At 34.5% G+C, this 21,349-nt stretch overlaps 4 protein-coding genes across 11 annotated transcripts in view; 2 read left to right on the forward strand and 2 right to left on the reverse strand.

The window, feature by feature from the left end:
* The first annotated feature begins 212 nt into the window (after window positions 1-212).
* LOC108978570 (engulfment and cell motility protein 1) lies at window positions 213-3,410 on the forward strand. 2 transcript variants are annotated; one of them, XR_001994122.1, is made up of 5 exons: window positions 213-477; window positions 898-1,917; window positions 1,986-2,537; window positions 2,607-3,216; window positions 3,287-3,410. XR_001994122.1 is itself a non-coding variant. In XM_018948919.1 (4 exons), the coding sequence occupies exons 1-4, from the start codon at window positions 363-365 to the stop codon at window positions 3,104-3,106; spliced, it is 2,187 nt and encodes a 728-aa protein (XP_018804464.1). In that variant the 5' UTR covers window positions 213-362; the 3' UTR covers window positions 3,107-3,410. The 2 variants fall into 2 exon arrangements, 1 of the variants encoding a protein (XP_018804464.1); XM_018948919.1 differs by having other exon boundaries at window positions 2,607-3,410.
* Window positions 3,411-3,504: 94 nt separating this feature from the next.
* On the reverse strand, window positions 3,505-6,790 carry LOC108978571 (probable protein S-acyltransferase 23). The gene is made up of 3 exons (XM_018948920.1): window positions 5,349-6,790; window positions 4,634-5,125; window positions 3,505-4,554 (listed from the first exon to the last, which is right to left on the reverse strand). Exons 1-3 carry the CDS (start codon window positions 6,366-6,368, stop codon window positions 4,363-4,365), a joined length of 1,704 nt encoding a protein of 567 aa, XP_018804465.1. The 5' UTR covers window positions 6,369-6,790; the 3' UTR covers window positions 3,505-4,362.
* On the forward strand, window positions 5,087-10,967 carry LOC108978569 (threonine--tRNA ligase, cytoplasmic). Of its 4 annotated transcripts, none has more exons than XM_018948916.1 (5): window positions 5,087-5,111; window positions 8,399-8,456; window positions 8,626-9,059; window positions 9,120-9,790; window positions 9,855-10,967. In XM_018948916.1, the coding sequence occupies exons 1-5, from the start codon at window positions 5,103-5,105 to the stop codon at window positions 10,768-10,770; spliced, it is 2,088 nt and encodes a 695-aa protein (XP_018804461.1). In that variant the 5' UTR covers window positions 5,087-5,102; the 3' UTR covers window positions 10,771-10,967. The 4 variants fall into 4 exon arrangements, with proteins under 4 accessions (XP_018804461.1, XP_018804462.1, XP_018804460.1 ...); XM_018948917.1 differs by lacking the exon at window positions 5,087-5,111 and adding an exon at window positions 7,272-7,364; XM_018948915.1 differs by lacking the exon at window positions 5,087-5,111 and adding an exon at window positions 7,460-7,705.
* Window positions 10,968-11,356: 389 nt separating this feature from the next.
* LOC108978574 (ras-related protein Rab6) overlaps window positions 11,357-21,349 on the reverse strand; it is a 22,268-nt gene continuing 12,275 nt past the window's right edge. Inside the window, exons 2-4 of one of the 4 annotated variants that reach the window (XM_018948928.1) lie at window positions 15,234-15,669; window positions 11,929-15,172; window positions 11,357-11,855 (exon numbers count right to left, since the gene is read on the reverse strand). In XM_018948928.1, the coding sequence (XP_018804473.1) occupies window positions 14,532-15,158 (627 nt within the window). In that variant the 5' untranslated portion in view covers window positions 15,159-15,172; window positions 15,234-15,669 and the 3' untranslated portion in view covers window positions 11,357-11,855; window positions 11,929-14,531. Of the gene's footprint in view, window positions 11,856-11,907; window positions 15,173-15,233; window positions 15,670-21,349 lie in introns of all 4 variants that reach the window. The other 3 variants (XM_018948926.1, XM_018948927.1, XM_018948925.1) reach the window with 3 other exon arrangements.

The raw sequence follows: 21,349 nt of genomic DNA on the forward strand, positions 1-21,349 counted from the left end.
AACGCTAGGAAATCCATGTAATTTATTAAGAATGTATTATTATTGTTAGTTGTTCGTATTAAACTTTCAATAATATAGAAATTTTTTAAGTTTTGAATTTTCTAAATACAACGTCAACTCCTTTTTTCAGTATTTATTGGGAACCCTCTTACATACGCCAGTGTTTTGTTTGTCATTCAATTTATTGTGAATAAGTTCGTGCAAAGAAGAAGACTGTTAATCAGTTTTCATTTCAATTAATTTTAGTAAAGTGAATAATATTAGCTGATTTTTTAACGAATAATTTGGAGTGAAGATATATATTTATTGATTAATGATTCATCCATAAACACATTCAGAAAAGAAAATAAACCTTCGTAAATATGAATATACCGAAAAAAACTCTGGTCAAAGATGCACACATCGTGAAAATTGCTGTGGAGTTGGAGAATTATGTGCCGCAGCTAATATGTTTGGATCAGCGACAACCTTTAACGGGTAAATATTCTTAAAAAAATATGCAATGTTTGCATTTATTGCTAAACACTTAACATTCACTGTGTGGGGTAAATATACCAAACATAATAAAGCGGACAACGCCCTTCCGCACTTATGCTAGTTTTCAATTGGTATGCATCACCCACAACAGGCAACAAAGTAAAGGCAGGCATACAAGCTAAAAACTTTTCATTTATCATTTACATACTTTCATACAGATAGGGTTTTTATGAGTTTTTTCACGTTCTTTCATGTATTAAACACTGCTTTTCTATAAACAAACAGCTACAATTTTATTTTTTTTTAAGATCTTTTTTTGTAAATTACAGTTAAATCATAGCAAAATATGCTTACTATTCTTTATGTTTTTATAAAATATTACATATTCAAGTTACTACATTTAATTGTTTATTTTTTTAGGCAAAATTCAAGAGATCTGCAGCTATTGGGATATAGCTGATCCACAAAATTATGCACTGGAATTCTGTGATGCGAATAATCAAAAATATGTCACAGAGAAAAATCGTAATGAAATCAAAAACGGTTCAGTATTACATTTGTCATATTCTCCATCGAAAACCGCGAATGATACACTCGAGTCATTACGTTCAGGTTCCATTGTGGAGAAGACGAAATGTTTAAAGCAACTTGCTACACTTAGCAAGGATCATACTTTCGCTATGGAGTTCATCAAGGAACAAGGTCTGACTATTATCATCAATATGATAGAGGATCCTTCACAGAAAGATGACGATATATTAAAATACAGTTTACAAAGTTTCGTCGAGCTAATGGAGCATGATACAATATCTTGGGAAATATTACAAAGCACATTCGTACAACGAAACATTTATATTGTTTGTAATTTTCAACATTTTCCTAAAGAATGTACCCAAAGTGCACTCTCCAACTTGGAGAATATTGTGCAAAATAGCAGCAAATATGTGCTAGTCGAAAAAGATGTCACACTACAAGATTTACTACGTCTACTGCAAGATGCCAATTCGGCAACAACACAACAGAATGCTATTGCGTTAATCAATGCTCTATTCATGAAGGCGGACGAAGCACGCAAACGGCAAATTGCACATACCATTAGTGCAAAGCCTTATCGTTTGGCATTGTTAGGCAACTCTTCGGGACGGCAAATAGAGATGACTCATCAATTGTATGTTTTGCAAACACTCACTTTGGGCTTGTTAGAGCAGCGAATGCGCATGAAAATGAACGCACAGGATCAGGATGCGCACGATAAAATCAAAGAATTGCGACGCATTGCATTCGATGATTATTCTGGTCAAATGGGTATGGGTGAAGAGCATTTGCGACGTGGTGGTGGCGGTTCAGGTGGTGGCAATGTAAATTTTTCGCAGTTTTATAAGAAATTGGGTTTTAAATGTGACATCAATCCGGCACAGGATTTTATTGAAACACCTCCAGGTAAGTGTAAAGAATATTCACATACCATACACATGATGACTAAAATATACCCATTCGCAAACATTTAGGTATTTTGGCATTAGATTGCATGGTATACTTTGCACGTACTTATACACAACAGTACACAAAAATTGTACACGAAAACTCATGTCGTGCTGACGAACATGAATGTCCATTCGGTCGCACTTCCATTGAATTGGTAAAGGTGCTTTGCGATATACTACGTATAGGTGAACCGCCAGCAGAGCAATCGGCAGATTTTCAGCCAATGTTCTTTACGCATGATTATCCATTCGAAGAATTTTTTTGTATTTGTATTATAACGTTAAATCGTACGTGGAAGGATATGCGCGCCACAGCCGAAGATTTTCAAAAGGTATTCAGTGTAGTGCGTGAACAAATCATACGCACGCTTAAGGAACGCCCGGAAAATCTGGAAGAGTTTCGTGCCAAAATTGCTCTACTAACTTATCAAACGATTACTAATTTACGTCAACAAGAACGCATCTCAAAAGAGGAATGCGATTCCACAGCATCAGCTATAGTCAAGTTGAAAGAAAAGATCTCACCACACATACTCGATTTAATTAAACAGCAGCGGCTATCCTATTTGGTAGAAGGTGATGTCAGTTGATATTTAATTAATATTATTTAAATACTGAAAATGTTTTTTATTTTTTTTCTTTTAGGCACCCGTTTTTCCAAATACTCCCGCGGCACACGTTCCAAAGATAAATTTTGGTATGCTCGCCTCTCACCCAATCATAAGGTTATACATTATGGTGATTGCGATGAGAAAACCGTGCCAACTCTTGAAGAACTTACCAACAAAGTAACCGTTAACGATATAAAACAGTTGCTCGAGGGCAAAGAATGTCCACATATGAAAGAAATGCGTACACGTAAAAATGCTGGTAATCTGGCTTTCTCTATTACGCTCGATTGTATGGAGAATACCACATTGGATTTTGTAGCACCAGATGAAACTACATTCCATTATTGGACAGATGGTATAAATGCTTTGCTGGGTCAGGAAATGACAAGTAAACAAAAGAAGGAAGATTTCGACACTTTATTGTCAATGGAAATCAAATTACGTTTACTGGATACCGAAGGTGTGGACATTAGCAAAGATCCACCACCAATACCCGAAGATCCAGAAAATTATGATTTTTGTTTCGAGAGTTAGGAAGGTGTTTTGCGTGCCTTGCATTATTCTAAGTTTATGTATTGATGTTGTGATGAAAACTCAAATAAGAAATTCCAAGGATCTTTTTTCGAAAAACATGCCAAAGTAAAGTAAGTCTAAATTTAATACAATATTAACAATATGTATTGTTTTCTATGTTTGTGTGACGTCCCTGTGTAGGTCCCTTAATAGCGGAACTTGTATAATATTTTATACCAACCTACAAGTATATACAACGGAAAACAAGAAATTTGAACAAAGCATCAGATTATTACATAAATAATAGATATTTGTATTTTTTTTTTTTAATAATATGCAATATTTTTATTCACGATTATGCCGCTACAGCTTTCGTGGGAACAACAAACTACATATATATTTATTTTTACATGCTTTAAGCTAGACATAGTACGCATTTTTTTTTTTTTTTTTTTGTTTAATACAACATATGAATTTAAAATCTTTAAACTGTGTTGTACGAGACTTTTTTGTACTGCTTTGGGGAATTCTTGGGTGCTACGCGAGTTCTTATAAGTGTTTTTTCTATTGCTTTCATTATTTTTCCAGCAGTTTACATTGCTGGCAACATCGATAATTTATAAAAAAAAAAAAATTTTTTTTCTCAATATTATAGTTCAATATTATAGTTTAATATTATAGTTGATAAGGCCGATAGATATACTGTGTATATAAGAATTCAAAGCTTATTTTTAACACTTTACGCAATGAACGTAAATTAATTTACATAATTTTCTTCAAAACATATAAAGACTTCCAAGATAATCCGGATCGTTTCGGTCACATCGACCAGAATCCTTGTAAACCCGTATTCGAAAGCAAGTTGCTAAACATTTTTTTCATTTCAAAAAACACATTTCGGTTAATATACAAATGAGCTTATTAGGCGTTTTAGACCACGCATTTGTACCATCCTGGAGTTAATTTTGTACAAGTATTATTACACACAGACAACGCGGAATTTTCTTTAAGCTTGTTTCTAAGTTTTAGCGGAACAATATACGTAATATAAATTGTCACATCTTTCACAATCATTCTTAATTTGTTTCTTAATAACAATGTTTTGTAGACTTAAGCCGCGTGTTGGATTTATATTTAATCAATTAGTCTTCTTTCATTCAATGTGCATTTAGCTGCCAAGAGGTGGTTTTATAACCCGCTCATTTGAATTAAGCTATTTATTATCCATGTGCTGGTATTTTACGGCGCCGCGCATTAGCGCGTACCTAAGTTTTCAATCAAATATTATCCTCCATGAGTAGATCATTTTCATCAATCCGATCAGGTAGACAAACAAAGAATTCCAATAAATTCAGAATAGGGCCACGTGAGAATGGATTCTGATAGCGGCCACGCTTGTCACGTAAATATGGATAACGTTTATAATTGAACATCTCATTAGTGGTGAGATTCATGCAAGCATGTAATATCTGTGAAGAAAGTATGGTTATAAAAAAAAAGTATCACACATGTTTATCTAAATTAGTATGTGTTAACTATGCAACATACCGAAGTGCAAGTCAATATCCATCCGAGTCCGCAAAAGACCACCGCCTCCAGCAAACCCAAGACATAGAGCAATGTAAAGCCCTCAATCATTACACAGTAACAAGCAAAGTAAATGGTAAACGAGCAATTTACCGCCACTGAGAGTACGAACAAGAAGAACCACATACGATTTCGCAAGCCCACACAATTATAGATGAACGGACAATGATGATCAAAATACGAAACACAACGGTTGCAGACGCGACAATGTTTGGCACGTAACGGTCGTAAACAACGACAGCTGTGACACAAACGCGTCAAAATTACATTACGTTTTTTCAACTTATCAAAATACGGTATTTGTTTGATGGCGCGATAGTAAGCGTCTGAGCTGAGTGGTATGTAGCCGGGATCTCGGCGATTTGCAATGACCCAACTGATCCACATAACAGCATTCCAATAGATGAAACAATAATGGGAGCGGCGAAGTATGTTCCAGGTAATTGGTATGGCCTTGAAAATTTATAAAAAAAAATTTATTAAATAAATATAACAATTGTCTTTGTGTAAAAGTGTATTTGTGTACTAGGTCTTGTTTGTTTGTAACATTATCATCTTCTACGCATTATTTATCACATTTTTTTTTTCCAACTAACGAACATTATCATTTTTTTTTATCTCTAAATATAATGAGCTTTAATTTGTATTATCTTTCGCCGCTGGCGAAAAATCTTACCCTTATCATATACATAGGATATCCCCATAACAGCACTGAGAATAAAAAAAGTAGCAATGGTCCCTTTGAATCGCCAGCACCTCCAAATAACCAACCCCAAATTTCTGAAATCGACGGAATCCAACGTGATTTTTTCTTAACCTCATTGTACAGCAAACGCACAATATCCTGATGTTGATGTGCCTGCGCCAACATTATCGGTGTTTTACCATTTTTGTCACGCGGTTCTAAATCCATATTGGATTTTTCACACAATAAGCGTACACAGGTCATATTGCCCGAAAGACAAGCCAAATGTAATGGTGTCGAACCGAAATTATCAGTTTTCTGCAGTTCAACGCCAGAGTACATTAGCAAACGCATTAGATCGGCATGACCTTTATAGGCTGCCCAATGCAAAGCAGTGTCACCATTTATGTCCGTTAAGTGATTTAACGCACCCATGCCGAGTAAGTAAGCAGCAGTGGCTGTCTTGCCATACATACAGGCGCTCATTAGCGGTGTAAGACCTTTAAAATCAGCCGCATTTACAGCAACACCTGCCTGCAACAATACTTGAACCACAGCCGCATGACCTTTGCGACACGCCCAGTGTATAGGTCGCGGACCCTGTGTACCCAGGCAGGGTAAATCAACTGGTGCATTTCGTTCGATTAAATAACGCATCATTTCCACATTGCCATTCAACGCAACCCAATGGCCTGGCGTATAACCATGTCGATCGCGTGCCGACAAACATTCTATTCCGAATTTCTCTACCAAATTTTCCACTTCACATACTTCGCCATTTTTTATCACATCAAATATATCATCTAAATGTGCCATAGCACCGTCGAGACCCTCGAATAACAGTATATTGCTATCATCGTGATCGTCGATGGCACCATCTCCTCCAGCCGTGTGTCCAACTCTGCCGCCAACATTGTTCACACCTACGCCGCTACGTACACCACGACGTAACGACGGTGGTGAGTGCGGTCGTTCTTCCGTGTTGGCAGCGCTATCTTCTTCAGCGACCATGTTACATGATGTCAGGGGCAACGCCCACACACTGCGGGCGGCCCCCGGACTAGGGTGCACTTTACTGTGCTGCGTTCTGATGATGTCGCCGCTGGCCACGTTATAAAAATCCGTTCTCTCCACAATCACAGTGCCCGAAGCCGAAGGCGATTGATGGAGCGGATTCTCAAGTAGATGGGAAATCTTGTTTGCTTTACACTGTTCACTTCGTTTTATGAAACTTAAAACTCCGAAATAATTAAATTTCACGAATTTTTTCGCTTTTTAGTATATTAAAATTAGCCTTTAGTATTAAAGGGCTGGTTATAAATAAAAAATTTAGAATAGTAAAGGAATTTGCTAGAACGTTTTCACCGAGGAACTTGTAAGGATATAATGTAATGTTGAGCTAAAAAGAAATCAATAACTAACTGAACAACTTTTTCGTTGTAATAGTCCTTGACAGTTGGTGGAGGTATTTGAGAGTAGAGCAATAAAACAAATGAATATGGTGAGCAAATTAAACGTTGTTTTGCATGCTGAGAGAGACTGAAAACAACAAATAACTCTCGGCTCCAGAGATTGTAAACGGGATCTACGCCATTTAATTGGTTCCGGATATGCCTACAAAACGAACGGTAAAATATCGTATCAAAGGCACCACTTTCTACCTTGTTTATTTTGTTTGTAAATCTATTGCAGCCTAAAAGTATGCTATATATTATGTTCACGTATTTATATGAGAAACAAAACATCCAGTTTAAATGATAATATATAAACAAAAGTTTTTAACAATAATTATCAAAAGTTTTTAACAATAATTATCAAAGCAAAAACAAAACTTTAAAATAAGCATAAAAAATAATGAATATTAATTGTATGAATTTTTTTTGAACATGCACATCGATTTATAAGTATGGCATCACTTTTCGCACAGTTTACTTTTGACAGTTTTCGCTGCAACGGGATTTCGTGAAACGTGGTGCAGAAGCTTAATTTTTGGATAATAATTTCGAGGCATGTTTATTTATAATTAATTTGTGATAAACTTAGCTTTTGTAGCTTAGTGAAGTGCTTGAGTTATGTATAATATTGTACAAGTGGCAGGTGCGCCAAGATCTTACCTTATAACACCCGGTATAAAACACCTATACGCTCAATGCCACATTGCGGTAGTTACCAAATCGCAATCATATTTTGTTGGTATTAATGGTAAAATAGAACATGAACAGACCAATTCCAAAGAACCGCTACGAAAGCGACTAGGGCATATATTTTATGCAAAAAGCAACAAGACTAACAACCTTCAAAGAAGAGGACCACCACAAGAGACTTTCTGTCGGCGCTACGCAACATTGGTCGGTGTCTGAAAAAATAGTTAATATATCCTATATATACTATACTTAGTACTTTTATGATAAAATAAATAGAAAATAGTATATGTATATTTTTTTTTGTTTTGCCAGCACCAAAATTCAAAAGTCAATAACATTAATATGTCTTTCAAGCTAATAGCCGCGTGGTGCATGCGCATGATTCATACAAACATTGTTAGTAATACCAGAGAACGTATATTTCTGGTAATACTTCATAACATAGACATCAAAATGTTGCGGCGTAGAGTGTGAAAAAGAGAAGAGAATTGAAACTATTTTCACTATAATTTCGTTTGACGTTGTACACCACAAACTCATTAAGCTCGCAGAAGATTGCATCAGTCAACGTTCATATGAAAAAATAGATATAAAAGCCAAGTTGGCAATAAAAGAAATTAATTGAAGTGGCAAATTTGTCTTTGACAAACAATTAGAAATATTGAGTAATTAATTTTCATTGTAGAAGGAGAGACCACAGACAATATTTTACTGTTTTTCAGTACTTGTACGTTTATACATAAGTAATGCCATAATTATATTAATTACGTTAAAAGCTTGAGTTTTTAATGTAATATTTTACTTTTGAAGAGAACCTTACCCTTCTCAGTTTGATAAATATAACTATATGTATGTTTTATAAAGCAAGTAGTTAATAATTTGTTTTAACTTTTCTAGGTTTCAAAAATGAAGAAAGAGAAGCAAAAGAACGCACCTGCTGCAACCGGCAAAAAAGGTGAGCAAAATTATATCAATTCAACTGAATGATTCATATTTTAAATTGCACATTCAAATATATATACATATATCAATGTTGAATTGCAGCAAAAGTGCAATTGATTTTTCTCACTGTCTATGTACATGTTTTCATTAATACTTTTTATTGCAAAAAATTAAAATTTCAGAATTGAATCCTTTGCCAACGTATATTGAAGAGCGTAATGCGCTCTGGGAAAAATTGAAGATCGAGCGTGAGGCTGAGTTGGCTGCCAAAACCCGTACACCTATTAAGGTAACATTGCCGGATGGCAAGCAAGTTGACGCTACTTCATGGGAGACCACACCTTACGATGTTGCGAAGGGTATTAGCCAAGGTCTGGCTGATAATACCGTTGTAGCGAAAGTGAATGGTGCAGTTTGGGATTTGGATCGTGTACTTGAGCAGGATTGCAAATTGCAGTTGCTTAAATTTGAGGATCCTGAGGCACAAGCTGTTTTTTGGCATAGTTCAGCGCACATCATGGGTGAAGCCATGGAACGCATATACGGTGGGCATTTATGCTATGGACCACCAATTGATAATGGTTTTTATTATGATATGCATTTGGATGGAGACGGCGTAAGTGTATTACACATATATGTTCGTTTAAAGGACATGATTAAATATGTTTTGTTCCAGATTTCTACCAATGATTATGCTAGCATGGAAGGACTGGTAAAGCAGATTGTTAAAGAAAAACAACCATTCGAACGGTTGGAACTGAAAAAAGCCGATTTATTGGAAATGTTTAAGTACAATGAATTCAAAGTGCGCATTTTAAAGGAGAAAGTCAATACGGAGACAACCACTGTGTACAAGTGTGGTTCTCTTATTGATCTGTGCCGAGGTCCTCATGTCCGTCATACTGGCAAAGTAAAAGCTCTGAAAATTACGAAAAACTCTTCTACTTATTGGGAAGGCAAAGCTGACGCTGAAACATTGCAAAGAGTTTATGGCATTTCATTCCCTGATCCAAAACAATTGAAGGAATGGGAAAAGATACAAGAAGAAGCAGCTAAACGTGATCATCGTAAAATTGGTCGAGAACAGGAGTTGTTTTTCTTCCACGAATTATCACCAGGCTCGTGTTTCTTCCAACCGCGTGGTGCTCACATTTATAACACTTTGATGAACTTTATAAAATCGGAATATAGAAAACGTGGTTTCCAAGAAGTCATTACGCCAAATGTATATAACTCAAAACTGTGGATGACTTCGGGCCATTGGCAACATTATGCTGAAAATATGTTCTCATTCGAAGTGGAGAAAGAGAAGTTTGCACTTAAACCTATGAACTGTCCCGGACATTGGTAAATGAAATTTGCTTTGTAATAAGTATTAAAATCGACACTCAATGAAAATCTCTCATTCCAGCCTAGTTTTCGACAACCGCAATCGATCGTGGCGGGAACTACCTCTACGTATGGCTGATTTCGGAGTATTGCATCGAAACGAACTCTCTGGTGCACTTACTGGTCTTACACGTGTACGGCGTTTCCAACAAGACGATGCGCATATTTTTTGCGCACCTGAACAGATAAAGAACGAAATGAAGGGATGTTTGGATTTCTTACGACACGTATACACTATATTTGGATTCTCATTTAATCTCGTTTTATCGACACGTCCCGAAAAGTATCTCGGCGAGTTGGAGCAATGGAATGCTGCTGAGAAGGCACTCGCCGAATCATTGGATGAATTCGGACTACCTTGGAAAGAGAATCCTGGTGATGGCGCTTTCTACGGACCGAAAATTGATATTACCATTATGGATGCACTGAAGCGGGCTCATCAATGTGCCACAATACAATTGGATTTCCAGTTGCCACAGCGTTTTAATTTAAATTACATCGCCGATGATGGCGAAAAGAAACGACCGGTCATAATCCACCGTGCTATTCTCGGTTCAGTTGAGCGTATGATTGCCATTCTTACAGAAAACTATGCCGGAAAATGGCCGTTCTGGTTGTCGCCACGTCAAGTGATGGTTGTGCCCGTCGGTCCGCAATTCGATGAGTATGCGCAGTCTGTACGTGACCAATTGCATTCAGCAGGATTTATGGCAGAAGCTGATACGGACGCTGGTGATACCTTGAATAAGAAAATACGTAATGCTCAGTTGGCGCAATTCAATTTCATACTGGTGGTGGGCGAGAAGGAACGTTCCTCTGACACGGTGAATGTGCGTACACGCGACAACAAGGTGCATGGGGAAGTCTCAATCACCGATCTGATAACCAAGCTGACCAAGATACGTGACGAATTCATTACAAATGAAGATAGCTTCTAAAGTTTATGAGACGCAAAAGCACCAATAATTTATTTCCTCCTCTTCGTATTATCTATGCAAATTATAATTAGAAGCTTTAAAAATGTTTGCAAATTCAAATAACTATTACACATAAAACCTCGAACGCATAAATAATTTGAGTAACATTTGTGAAATCTACTTTATCCAATAAAACGTATTTTAAATGGGTCAGTAAATTTAATTGGTTTAAATTCAATCAGTAAACAGATGCACTCATTCCGCTCGTTCACTCAATACTGACGTCGGCAGCGATGCCGGCGTCGTCGTCGTGCAGGCGCTGAAATTCATTTTAAAAATCCTCGATTTACACCAGGCGCCCAGAAATGTGCAGTAGGTGGATGATCGAACTCGTTGCAACATGTTGCATGAGAACATTCGAACACGTTGGGTTCGGGGTTGCATCGAACATGTTGCAGCCGCTCGGTGCAGCGCTAAAATTCGTTTTACGAATCGCCGAATTGCACCAGGCCCCCAGAATCGTGCAGTAGGCGGATGCGAAAAATTTATGCTGCAGCTGGTTGCCATATAATTTTTTATTTCTTCAAAAACGAATATACACAGAAAGAAAAGAATTAACAGAACCAACGTATATTTAAAGATGAAATAGAAAAACATGAACGCAAACAGGCGTTTTTATGCAACTAATTTCCATTGCATTTAAATATTAATAAAAAGTAATAATTAAATAATCACATATATATGCACTTAGTGTAATAAAATTAAATTTTAAATATATTATATAATCCTTTGGATACATTTTAAACAAGTGTTTGCCTCAGTCTGCACATATTTTACAATAAGTTCCTGTTGATGGTTGTCTTTTCCATGTGACGTACTTGTCAGTATCAAATAATGCGCACGAGTCTGTACATATTTGCCACATATTTCGCCAATAAGTTATATGTAATCCTTTGGATACATTTTAAGTAATAGGCGCATATCGTGTTTGCATGAGTCTGCACATATTTTCCACATATTTCGCCAATAAATTCCTTCCGCTGTCTTTTCCATGTGAAGTACTTTTGTCCGTATAAAACAATGCCCAGTCATCTAAAAATTATGTACTATTTATAATTACACTCAAATTCATAAAGCATTAAAATCGAATATATTTACATGAATTATCAAATCAAATACCATAAATGTTGCTCCCAGTTATTTATAATTGTAGTTATAAAAGTTTATAATAAGAAAGACTATCACAGCCACGCGTATTCGCWCAGCTCAACCGGTAAATGTCAAATAACGCTAACCACACAAGGACGATGCGAAGGCAACAAAAATTGTGTTGTGTCATTACTTCAACCAACATGTTCGTTGTATGAGGTTGCCATACAGTAGATTTAGCTTACTTTTAAATATTAATAATAACTTTCTACATTATATTTAACGTTCTTAACGTAACACAATTATGGAACTGTCATTTCTGTTGCTGCTAAAAATTTGTGTCAACAAATTTACGTATGCATAAATGTTCGTTTTTATTCTGGTGGAATTTATGCAACCTACGTAGGGTCTGAGTGTTATTTTTGTACTTATTTTTTTGTTATTTACTTTCCTACTTACACGCAAAATGTACGAAACAACAAAATTAGATAATGGATTATGTATTTCAAAAAACTTTATTGCAAATATGTTATTCCTTTAAAAATATTTTCACGTAGCAAGTGCAATTTCCACTGATCATTCAAATGCTTTAACTTAATGTGTAATTTGCTTAAAATGTTTCGTTTAATTTTCATATAAACTTCATTACGCTTACTTTTGGTAGTTATTTGCTTTTTACGTCAATGATCGCAATCTCATAATTTAATTAATGCTATTGTTAAGCTGCATTAGAATTTTCATTTTGGCGGGCATTAATTCGAAGCTAGTCAAATTTTTGAATGTGCTTTTTGCATGTCATTGATAATAAGATGACCCAATTTGTTGTATTATTAAATCATTTCGTTTTTTTTTTTTTTTTTTGTTTTGTCATTTTGTTTTTAATCTTTAGTTGTGTTAGGCTGAATATGTGGTTTTTAAAATAATGTGACTGTCGGTTTTGCAATTAACTATATAATTTGTTATTCAGCGAGACATTGCTTTAATCTTCATATGCTTGAACACACAGTGGTAGCCGGTGAGCAAACCTACGTATAGATGCATTTTTACAGTCTAAATATTTTCAGCAGAACTTAAAATAAAACTAGAGGAAGTAAAAATATGAATAGCAATAACAGGTACTGATAAATGTTTGGTATTTTCATGTCTTTGAAAAAAGTTGATTGAATAATTACTAAAAACTCAATATAACATATATTTTTTACAAGTGTGAGGAACCAAAACTATGAATCCGAGTTTAACAAAAGCCAACGCAACGAGCAGTTTTTACGATAGATATATAAAATTGTGTAAACTGTGGTTCTACCATCTTTGAAGCTTAGCACATGTAAAATTGTTCAATTATTTCTCTATAAGAAGTTAAGTAAATAACTCAATTGAGTATTAAAAGATAATAATGTTTTACATTAATACAAATTAGATAGTAACACAATAAAATAAACAGGAATGTTAAGCAATTTTAAAAGTTATATTTATAAAATTGTATTATATTAGATATATGTACATATATAAGTGCATCCAAGTGAAATATATATGCATCGATTTTAAAAAATTAGCTTACTATATCAATATGTATTTATCATTTATGTAATCTGCGTAAACAATACTGAATATAAAAACAAATTACCTATTTTTCAACTGAATAAAGTTCATATGTATGCTTCACCTTTTGTATATCCTTTGTATTTGCACACCTTGACAAATTCAGCAGATTCTTATTATTAACTAAATATTATTTGCATACCATTTGTGCACATCATTTCGCTGTTTAATTTATATATTTTTGGTTAGTTTACCCAAATCAAGTTCAAATTATATATGACTAAAACATTTAAGTATAGTTACAGACATCAGGATTGTAAGATTATATATAATTTTAGGTAGGGAGATATTAAAACAAAGATTTTTAAAATTTACAAATTGTATGTTTAGCATAAAACGAAGTCTGTGCAGTGAAATATAAAAGTTATATAATTATCTTAAAAAAATACACATTCGGCTAAATTGTATTTCTGGAAGTTGCAAATGCATTTTATGTAGGTGTACTTGAGCGCCATGGCTCTTAAATTTCTAGCAATTTTATATGCTATATAAGTGTCAGGTGCATTTGCATATTGTTTTTAAGTAGGCTGGCATTTTTTCGATCATTTCACAATATTCAAAGCTACATAAATATGTATTTATGAAATTTTATGATTCACAATTATTCAAATGCTTAGTTGTATTAATGTTGCTTTTACTTTGTAAGCACAAAACTATCAGCTAATCCCACCAACTACCAATCGTTCTTCGCTGAAAAATGCTTGACAATTTCAGTCTAATTTAGCATTTGTTTTTAGACCGTTTCAGTACTAATTGTAATATAATGATATCATATTTAATCATATATATTAAATGTTTTTATGCGCCTACTATCCACCATAAAGATCAATTGTTTATTCAGTTAATCGATTTTAGTTTTATTTACGTTATAAATAAACTTAAACATAAAATTGTGTATCTCTTCTTAAGCCTTTTTATACTTTTCTACATCGTCATCTTCATACTGTTAAATTACCATTCGGTGCTCTAGACTGCTATAATTATATAATTGTTTTTAAAATTTTTTTAGATCGTTCACTACATTCGTTGATTCTTCAGCAGGCACAACCACCCTCGGGATCCTTTGATTCATTTGGTGAATCTTTCAGCACAACCTCTTGCATATCTTCCGAGGGTTTATTTTCTGTCGAATCCATTCCAGGCAACGCAGCCGCTACACGCCTAAACAGCTGCTTCACATTATAACCGGCCTTCGCACTCGTCTCGATAAACATCACATTCAACTCTTTAGCTTTCCGTTCACCCTCTTCGGTGGACACCTGTCGTTTGTCCGATAAGTCTGTCTTGTTGCCTACTAACATGATAATGACGTCACTACCTCGTTCCGTGCGAACGTCATCAATCCATTTGGAGGTTTGGTGGAAAGAATTTGTATTTGTTATATCGTAGACAACAACGGCTACAGTAGAGTCGCGAATATATGAGGGGATAAGTGAACGAAAGCGTTCTTGGCCGGCAGTATCCCATAATTGCAGACGCACGGTTCGATCTTCAAGGTACATAGTTTTCGAAAGAAAATCAATACCAATTGTCGCCTGATAAGTATTGTCGAAGCTATCGTACATGAAGCGTGTGATCAGCGAAGTCTTACCGACACTCTGTTCGCCAAGGAACACAAGCTTAAATTTACGCAGGGGATTACCAAACTCGCCGGATGACATTTTTTAAATATAAGCTGTTTAAATGATTGTAATTATTTAATTAGTTTATTTTCCCTACTGCACTAAAGATATCACCTTTACGGTCCTTTCTTTAAATGTTGCTTATAGTTCACTCCTTTACTTATTCTTCTTGCACTTGTCTTCGTCGACGTTGGCGTAGTTGCTTTCTTTTTTTCTCACTGCTGACCTCTTTGCTTTGGGTTGGGTTTTTTTATTTTCAATGCACTGTTAGTAAACTTTTCTCTCTCAATTATTTTTGCTGTTGATGTAACTTTTTCCTCAATATTTTAATACGTGTTTCTTATAATTGAATTACAAATTTGTGGATTTATAATTTTCACCTACACTTTTTAGATCGCTTTTTCATTAGTCACCGTCAGCAATCTTTCTATAACGTTTGATTTACACTACTTTACCGACATGTGTCGTGTTAATAAACTGTCAAATAGGAAATTTTCATTTCACCGCTCTTCCATTTCGACAATAGAGTTACCATTTCCACAAAATAACTCTGTGAAAATAAAAATTGATTGTAAATAATAATTAGAATATGACTAATATATCGATATTTGTATAAACATAGATATTTATTGAAATGGATAGAATTAGTGGACGAGTGCAATTTTTGCCGTTGATTTCGCACGAAATGCAAATTTTAATTACAAGATATATATCTTACGCCACTTGACCTTTTAGTCAATAGTTATCACAATAATTATGTTGAGCATAAGCAAGACGCAGCCTCCATTTTTTCCTATGTTGATATATGCTTAACTATTAATTTATCAAAACAAATACACCGTTATGCAAGTGCATTTGGTGCTGTTTACATTACAATTTGTATGGGATTACCAACTACAGTGGTCCGATCTGAACAATATATTCATAGATCGTAGCGGGCAATCATCGATGCCATTTTGTCAAATAAAAATGTACCTATAAGGAATTTGTTTTGACCGAACACTTTGTATGGTAACTATATCTTATAGTGAGGTCAATGAACTTCTTGTTTAAATTTAGTCAAGCTCCCAAACTTTATTTACAGTTAGCCAAGTCGAAAACCTTTATTTACATTTGGGGTCAGTGACTATTTCGTTTAAATTTTATAAAGTCAATGACCTTTTTAGCCGTTAACTCGGCTATAATCGCGTAAGTGGTGACTACGCCAATCAAGAAGAAGACCCTTTTGTTTACATTTTATTAGTTCAAGGACCCTTTTGTTCACATTTAATCAAGTCCACAAACCTTTGTTTACATTTTATGGGGTAAATTACCCCTTTGTACGCATATTAGGTCAGTGGCCCGTTTGTTTACATTTTGACAAGTTGAATGACACCTTTGTTTAAATTTTTATTAGTTTAATGACCCTTTTGTTCACATTTAGCCAAGTCTGCAACCTTTGTTTACGTTTGGGGTTTTTGTTTACATTTTATAGAGTCAATGACCCTTTTTTATACACTCAGATCTTCAGATCGTACTACTATAGTATATATACAAACTGACCTATCAAAAACAAGACCTTGTATAATAAACTTTTATTTCACAAGATTTATTCACACATTTTGGCATAGACCAAGGCAATGCAACAGTCATCGAACAAAATATTTGGATAGGATCACTGTAGCATATAGCCGTCGTTCAAGCTAACTTAGTATGTTTACTGCTACAGTGATAGCTGCAATTTTAGTAATTCGCCGAGCTTTTATTACTTCTCCCTTTAATTTCTTATTATTTAACAATTTAATTAATTAATTTTTTTTTGTTTTTGTTCGTTTGCTATTTGCTCTTCACAAATACAAAAAATTCCTTGCAGTAACTTGATTCCTATCATTCAATTTATAACAACATCCAATATCAATACATGAGAAACTAGTTTAGAAGAAAGGGACGTGTATAAAACAAATCCGGATGACTGCATGTCCATCCGTCTGTACAAGCTGTAACTTGAGACAAATTTAATCTCAATCAAACTTGGCACATGTCTATTAACTAAATGTTTTAATGTAAATATCTGCCAAGCCATTTAAGCCACAAAAACCATAATCGTTCAGGATAAATCCCTTAAGCTCCCCTACCGAAAATGTAATAGTGAATGAAATCGGAAGATAACCACCGACTACTACCCATATAACGGTACTGTTAAAAAGAAATGAAACTGCGATAAATTAATAACTAAAGAAGATAGACATACAATTTTGCACCCGAGATGGTATGAGAAAGCTTAATAGGAACCGGGGAGAAAACTGGACGATGGCCGCGGCACCGTACACTTTTTGGTGAAATCACATATCTAAAATCCGCTCGACCGATGTCAACCAAATTTGGTACGTGACATTCTTCTTACATTCATTCCTATATACATATATATATATAACAGTGCGAAAATGAGCGTAACCGGTCTGCAACCACGCCTACTTCCCATTTAAAATACTTTAAGATATTTCCCTTGCTTTGATCCTTGCAAGTTGCAAGAGTATAAATTGTTGGGTTATACCCGATCTTAGCCGTTCCTTACTTCCTAATACTAGATTTATTTACCATCTATTATGTACCTTAAATAATGAAAAATTAATTTAATTAAAGTGCTTTACAGAATTCAAATAAATATTTGTTTCATTTCAAATGAAATGTTTGGATCTTTCCCCCAATCATCCGATTTATAATTAATAACTTGGATGGCGGGTTTCAGATACAAAGTAATAAATAAATTAATAATTGAATTCCGCTTTTTTATCTAATAATTTTTAGTATGAATTGGATTGATAAGATAGTAGCCGTTTTTTTTTTTATTTATAAAAAAAACATGAAGACCGCTTCTACGTGTTGCTTTTTTTTAAGTTTAGATTATTCAATACGGTAAAATTGTATTTATGAATAAAAACGCAAACGTTATTTCCGTTGTGGGAATCCACGAGGTTAAAATTTGAACATTACTTTCAAATTTGAAATGATTGAATGTCAAGTTGTTAGTTTACAATATTTGAGATAATGAGAAAGAGAGATCATTCTTAATATTATTTATAAAAATATTTATAGTTTTTAGTTATAAACATTTTTCAAACTTAATTTATTATCTTAAGCTGTAACGAAATTGTGCATTCTAACGCGGCAAGAGTATAATTTCGTCATTAAATTTTCCAGTCAAAATGGTTGCTTTCACAATATCTGCAGTAATATGTTTACGTAATCATACCGTTGCATAATTGTAGGTGAATTAATTTTTAATCGAAGTTGATGTGATGTCATTTCGGGTATGTCTCGATAATTTATAATTTCATAATTTCGTTTTGATTTTCATCATCAACAATAGTTGCGAATGATTTAAAATACAGGGTTTGTACGGAAGGTAATAGGATTGAGTCTATTTAAAAAATCGATTGAACCAATCGTTACAATTCTTTAAAAACTTTAAAAATAGGCTCCAAGGTGCATGCTGCTTCGATCCCTTCTGTCGTCTAAAATGAAAAGGAAGATCGTCTCCTTGTCTCGGGATTATACTCAAAGATCTAAGACTCGTCACCTGTGATTACGTTATTCAAAACTTGGGGATCACTTTCACGCATGTTCACAGTTTTTTGGCACACTTCCACTCGCCGCAATTTCCGGTCATCAGTGAGCACTTTTGGGACCATCTTCGCACACACCTTCGGCATGTTTAAGTGCCCAGTCACCATGTCATGAACCACAAATTTTGATAAATTTAACATCTGGGCAATTAAACGCACATGCTCCGAAGTACAGTCGCGGCGGAAGGAAATCAGTCCTATTACTTTCCGGACAAAACCTGTACATCTGATAACCCAGCAACAATTGTTATATCTAAACATTAATTTCGTCAACATTTACACTTTTAGCCACTATTGTAGACTTACTAAGGGGTACATAGGCTTCAAAAAATCTAATTTTTTTATTGTCTTATTAAGGGGTCGGTAGGGTAATCTTAAAAAAAAATGTTTGGCATTTTCTGTTCCCTTATACGCTTAGAATTAATATATAGTAGATACCCACTTTACCATTCGAAGGTTTCGTAAAAGGCCCAAAAATATTAAAACTACTCAACCGATTTGCTTAATTTTTTTTAAATGTTCACAAAACGCCTAGCTATAGTCCCTACCAGATTCATAATTTTTTTATAATTTATTGACAATGTTATGACAAAATTTATGTAAAAAAAACATGGAAAAAAATTTAAAGAAAATACGATAATTAATTTTTTTATTTATCAACATTTCTACGACAGATGTCATCAAAAGATTCCGAAAAAATCTTTTTATGCACTCCACGATATACCTCATTATGTGAAAAAATCGTAGAATAAAAATTTCAATGTAAAAAAATTTAAAAAAAACAGCCCAAATTACCCTACTGACCCCTTAATAAGAACTTGTGTCCCACTTTTATTGTCACTCAAATCTTTTTCTCGAAACTGTGTTTTTGAAATCGGTTGGCAAGATTTCTTGAGGACTAGAATTTTACACAGTTCGTTGAGATGCAATTCTTAAAGGCTTGGACGAAGGATTATTTTTTTATTATAACTATTTGAAAAAAATCGCGAAAAACCAAATTCTTAGTTGATTTTTCTTCGCCCAAGTTCTAAGTTAAGGTTTTTACTAAATAAAGGTACTTTTTCACTTTAGATGATCCTGTAAGGAGTTATCTCGCCAACGCAGGCGTTACCGTAAATGGCGTCGCAATGGCCGAGTTTAAAATATTTTTTTCCAAAAATATCAGAATTTCTTTATTAATAGTGTATGTTTGTAACAATAAAAAGTTCTAATAAATTCTAATATTTTTCACCCGAGGAAACCCATGTCATTTAATGAGCTAATCAATTTTTGCCGTGAACGGAAGTGCAGAAATTGTCTGCCAATATGATCCATGTTTTTGATTTCAGTTCTTTTCTACCATTCCCATGCTATATATTGCAATTTTACTAATTATTTCTGAAGGTCGATCAGTTTGCAATTGTCCGCATACATTTATGGTAAACTGAAGTGTTTCAGCACTTCGCCATAGAAAATACTGCTTTAACATTTGTTAATCTTTTGGACTTAAGAACAAGCGGCCTGTCGGAAATACCAGACAGTGGTAAGACAGCACAATGGAAAACTTCATCTTTGCACTTTAAATATTGCATTGGTCTGTTCGAGAATATTTGTGCACCATTATGCAGTCATTTCAAATTATATTTTAAGTTTTTTATCAACGTTGGTGCTATTTCGCTTTCTTATGTTAAATGTTGCGTTTTGTTTGTTCAGTAGAGACAATCAGTATAATTAAGTAGTTTATAACCGTAACCTTATATAGTGAGAGGACCGGGTAGTCTTCCTATGTCATCCATTGGTCCGATTACGTCCATCTACAAACTTCGTCTTATCATGTTACCAGAGAATATTTCATCAATATGCTCAAGTTTTCACTCAAGTTGCAGTTCGCACGGATGTACGGAAATACAGACAGTTACCAGGATTTTAACTCGTATCGTTATCATAATCTATCTCTACCTTTAGGTGAACAAAACTATTATACTCTGTTGCAACTGAGTATACAAATAATAAACGATGGCTGAGGCTTCTGAGAAGAGCATGTTGTAAGGAGCAAAAAAAGAGAAGAACGTTTTCTCTTCTGGGAGAATAAGAAATTCACACTTTTTAGTTGAGTTGTATTGAAGCGATTATCGACAAGTACGTTTAGTATGATAAGATAGTAGCTTGTTATTCTCCGAATTCGTATAATGCAAAAGAATAAAATATTAGAATATACATACTGAAAAAGATTAATTAATGTTATTATACGTAGTATACGTACATATACATTTAAATAAAATAAATAAGATATTCTATTATCGTTTAAAAAGTAGAAATATCGTTGACCAAGCTATATACGATCAGTTGCGTTCATAACTTCAAAGTATTTATAATGGCACTACGCTGTTCGGTGTTTTTGGCAATTCTACTTTGTTGTCAACACGCTCTTGGTTTTACCTCAACGGAAAATCTAGTATGCGGACGCGTTGTGGGGGGCACTGCAGCTGCGGCAGAGTCCGCGCCCTATATTGTTTCGTTTCAACAGAGTGATGTACATTATTGCGCAGGCAGCATTTTAAATGCAAACTGGGTACTGACGGCAGCCCACTGCTTGACCTCAAAGTCCCAAGTGTTAAGCAGTCAACTCATCGCTGGTACCAATAA

Source organism: Bactrocera latifrons, unplaced genomic scaffold (genome assembly GCF_001853355.1).
Source record: "Bactrocera latifrons isolate USDA-ARS-PBARC rearing strain unplaced genomic scaffold, ASM185335v1 scaffold_124, whole genome shotgun sequence".
Taxonomy (NCBI): Eukaryota; Metazoa; Arthropoda; class Insecta; order Diptera; family Tephritidae; genus Bactrocera; species Bactrocera latifrons.

Excerpts from the sequence above, each read along its gene's own strand:
- LOC108978570 (XM_018948919.1), top strand. The coding sequence starts at position 363 with ATGAATATACCGAAAAAAACTCTGGTCAAAGATGCACACATCGTGAAA. Across the intron at positions 478-897 it reads TCAGCGACAACCTTTAACGG|GCAAAATTCAAGAGATCTGC; the intron begins GTAAATATTCTT and ends TTATTTTTTTAG. Across the intron at positions 1,918-1,985 it reads TTTTATTGAAACACCTCCAG|GTATTTTGGCATTAGATTGC; the intron begins GTAAGTGTAAAG and ends GCAAACATTTAG.
- LOC108978569 (XM_018948916.1), top strand. Across the intron at positions 8,457-8,625 it reads TGCTGCAACCGGCAAAAAAG|AATTGAATCCTTTGCCAACG; the intron begins GTGAGCAAAATT and ends TTAAAATTTCAG. Across the intron at positions 9,791-9,854 it reads ATGAACTGTCCCGGACATTG|CCTAGTTTTCGACAACCGCA; the intron begins GTAAATGAAATT and ends CTCTCATTCCAG.
- LOC108978571 (XM_018948920.1), bottom strand. The coding sequence starts at position 6,368 with ATGGTCGCTGAAGAAGATAGCGCTGCCAACACGGAAGAACGACCGCAC. Across the intron at positions 5,126-5,348 it reads ATCCTATGTATATGATAAGG|GCCATACCAATTACCTGGAA; the intron begins GTAAGATTTTTC and ends TAAATTTTCAAG. Across the intron at positions 4,555-4,633 it reads GGATATTGACTTGCACTTCG|ATATTACATGCTTGCATGAA; the intron begins GTATGTTGCATA and ends CTTTCTTCACAG.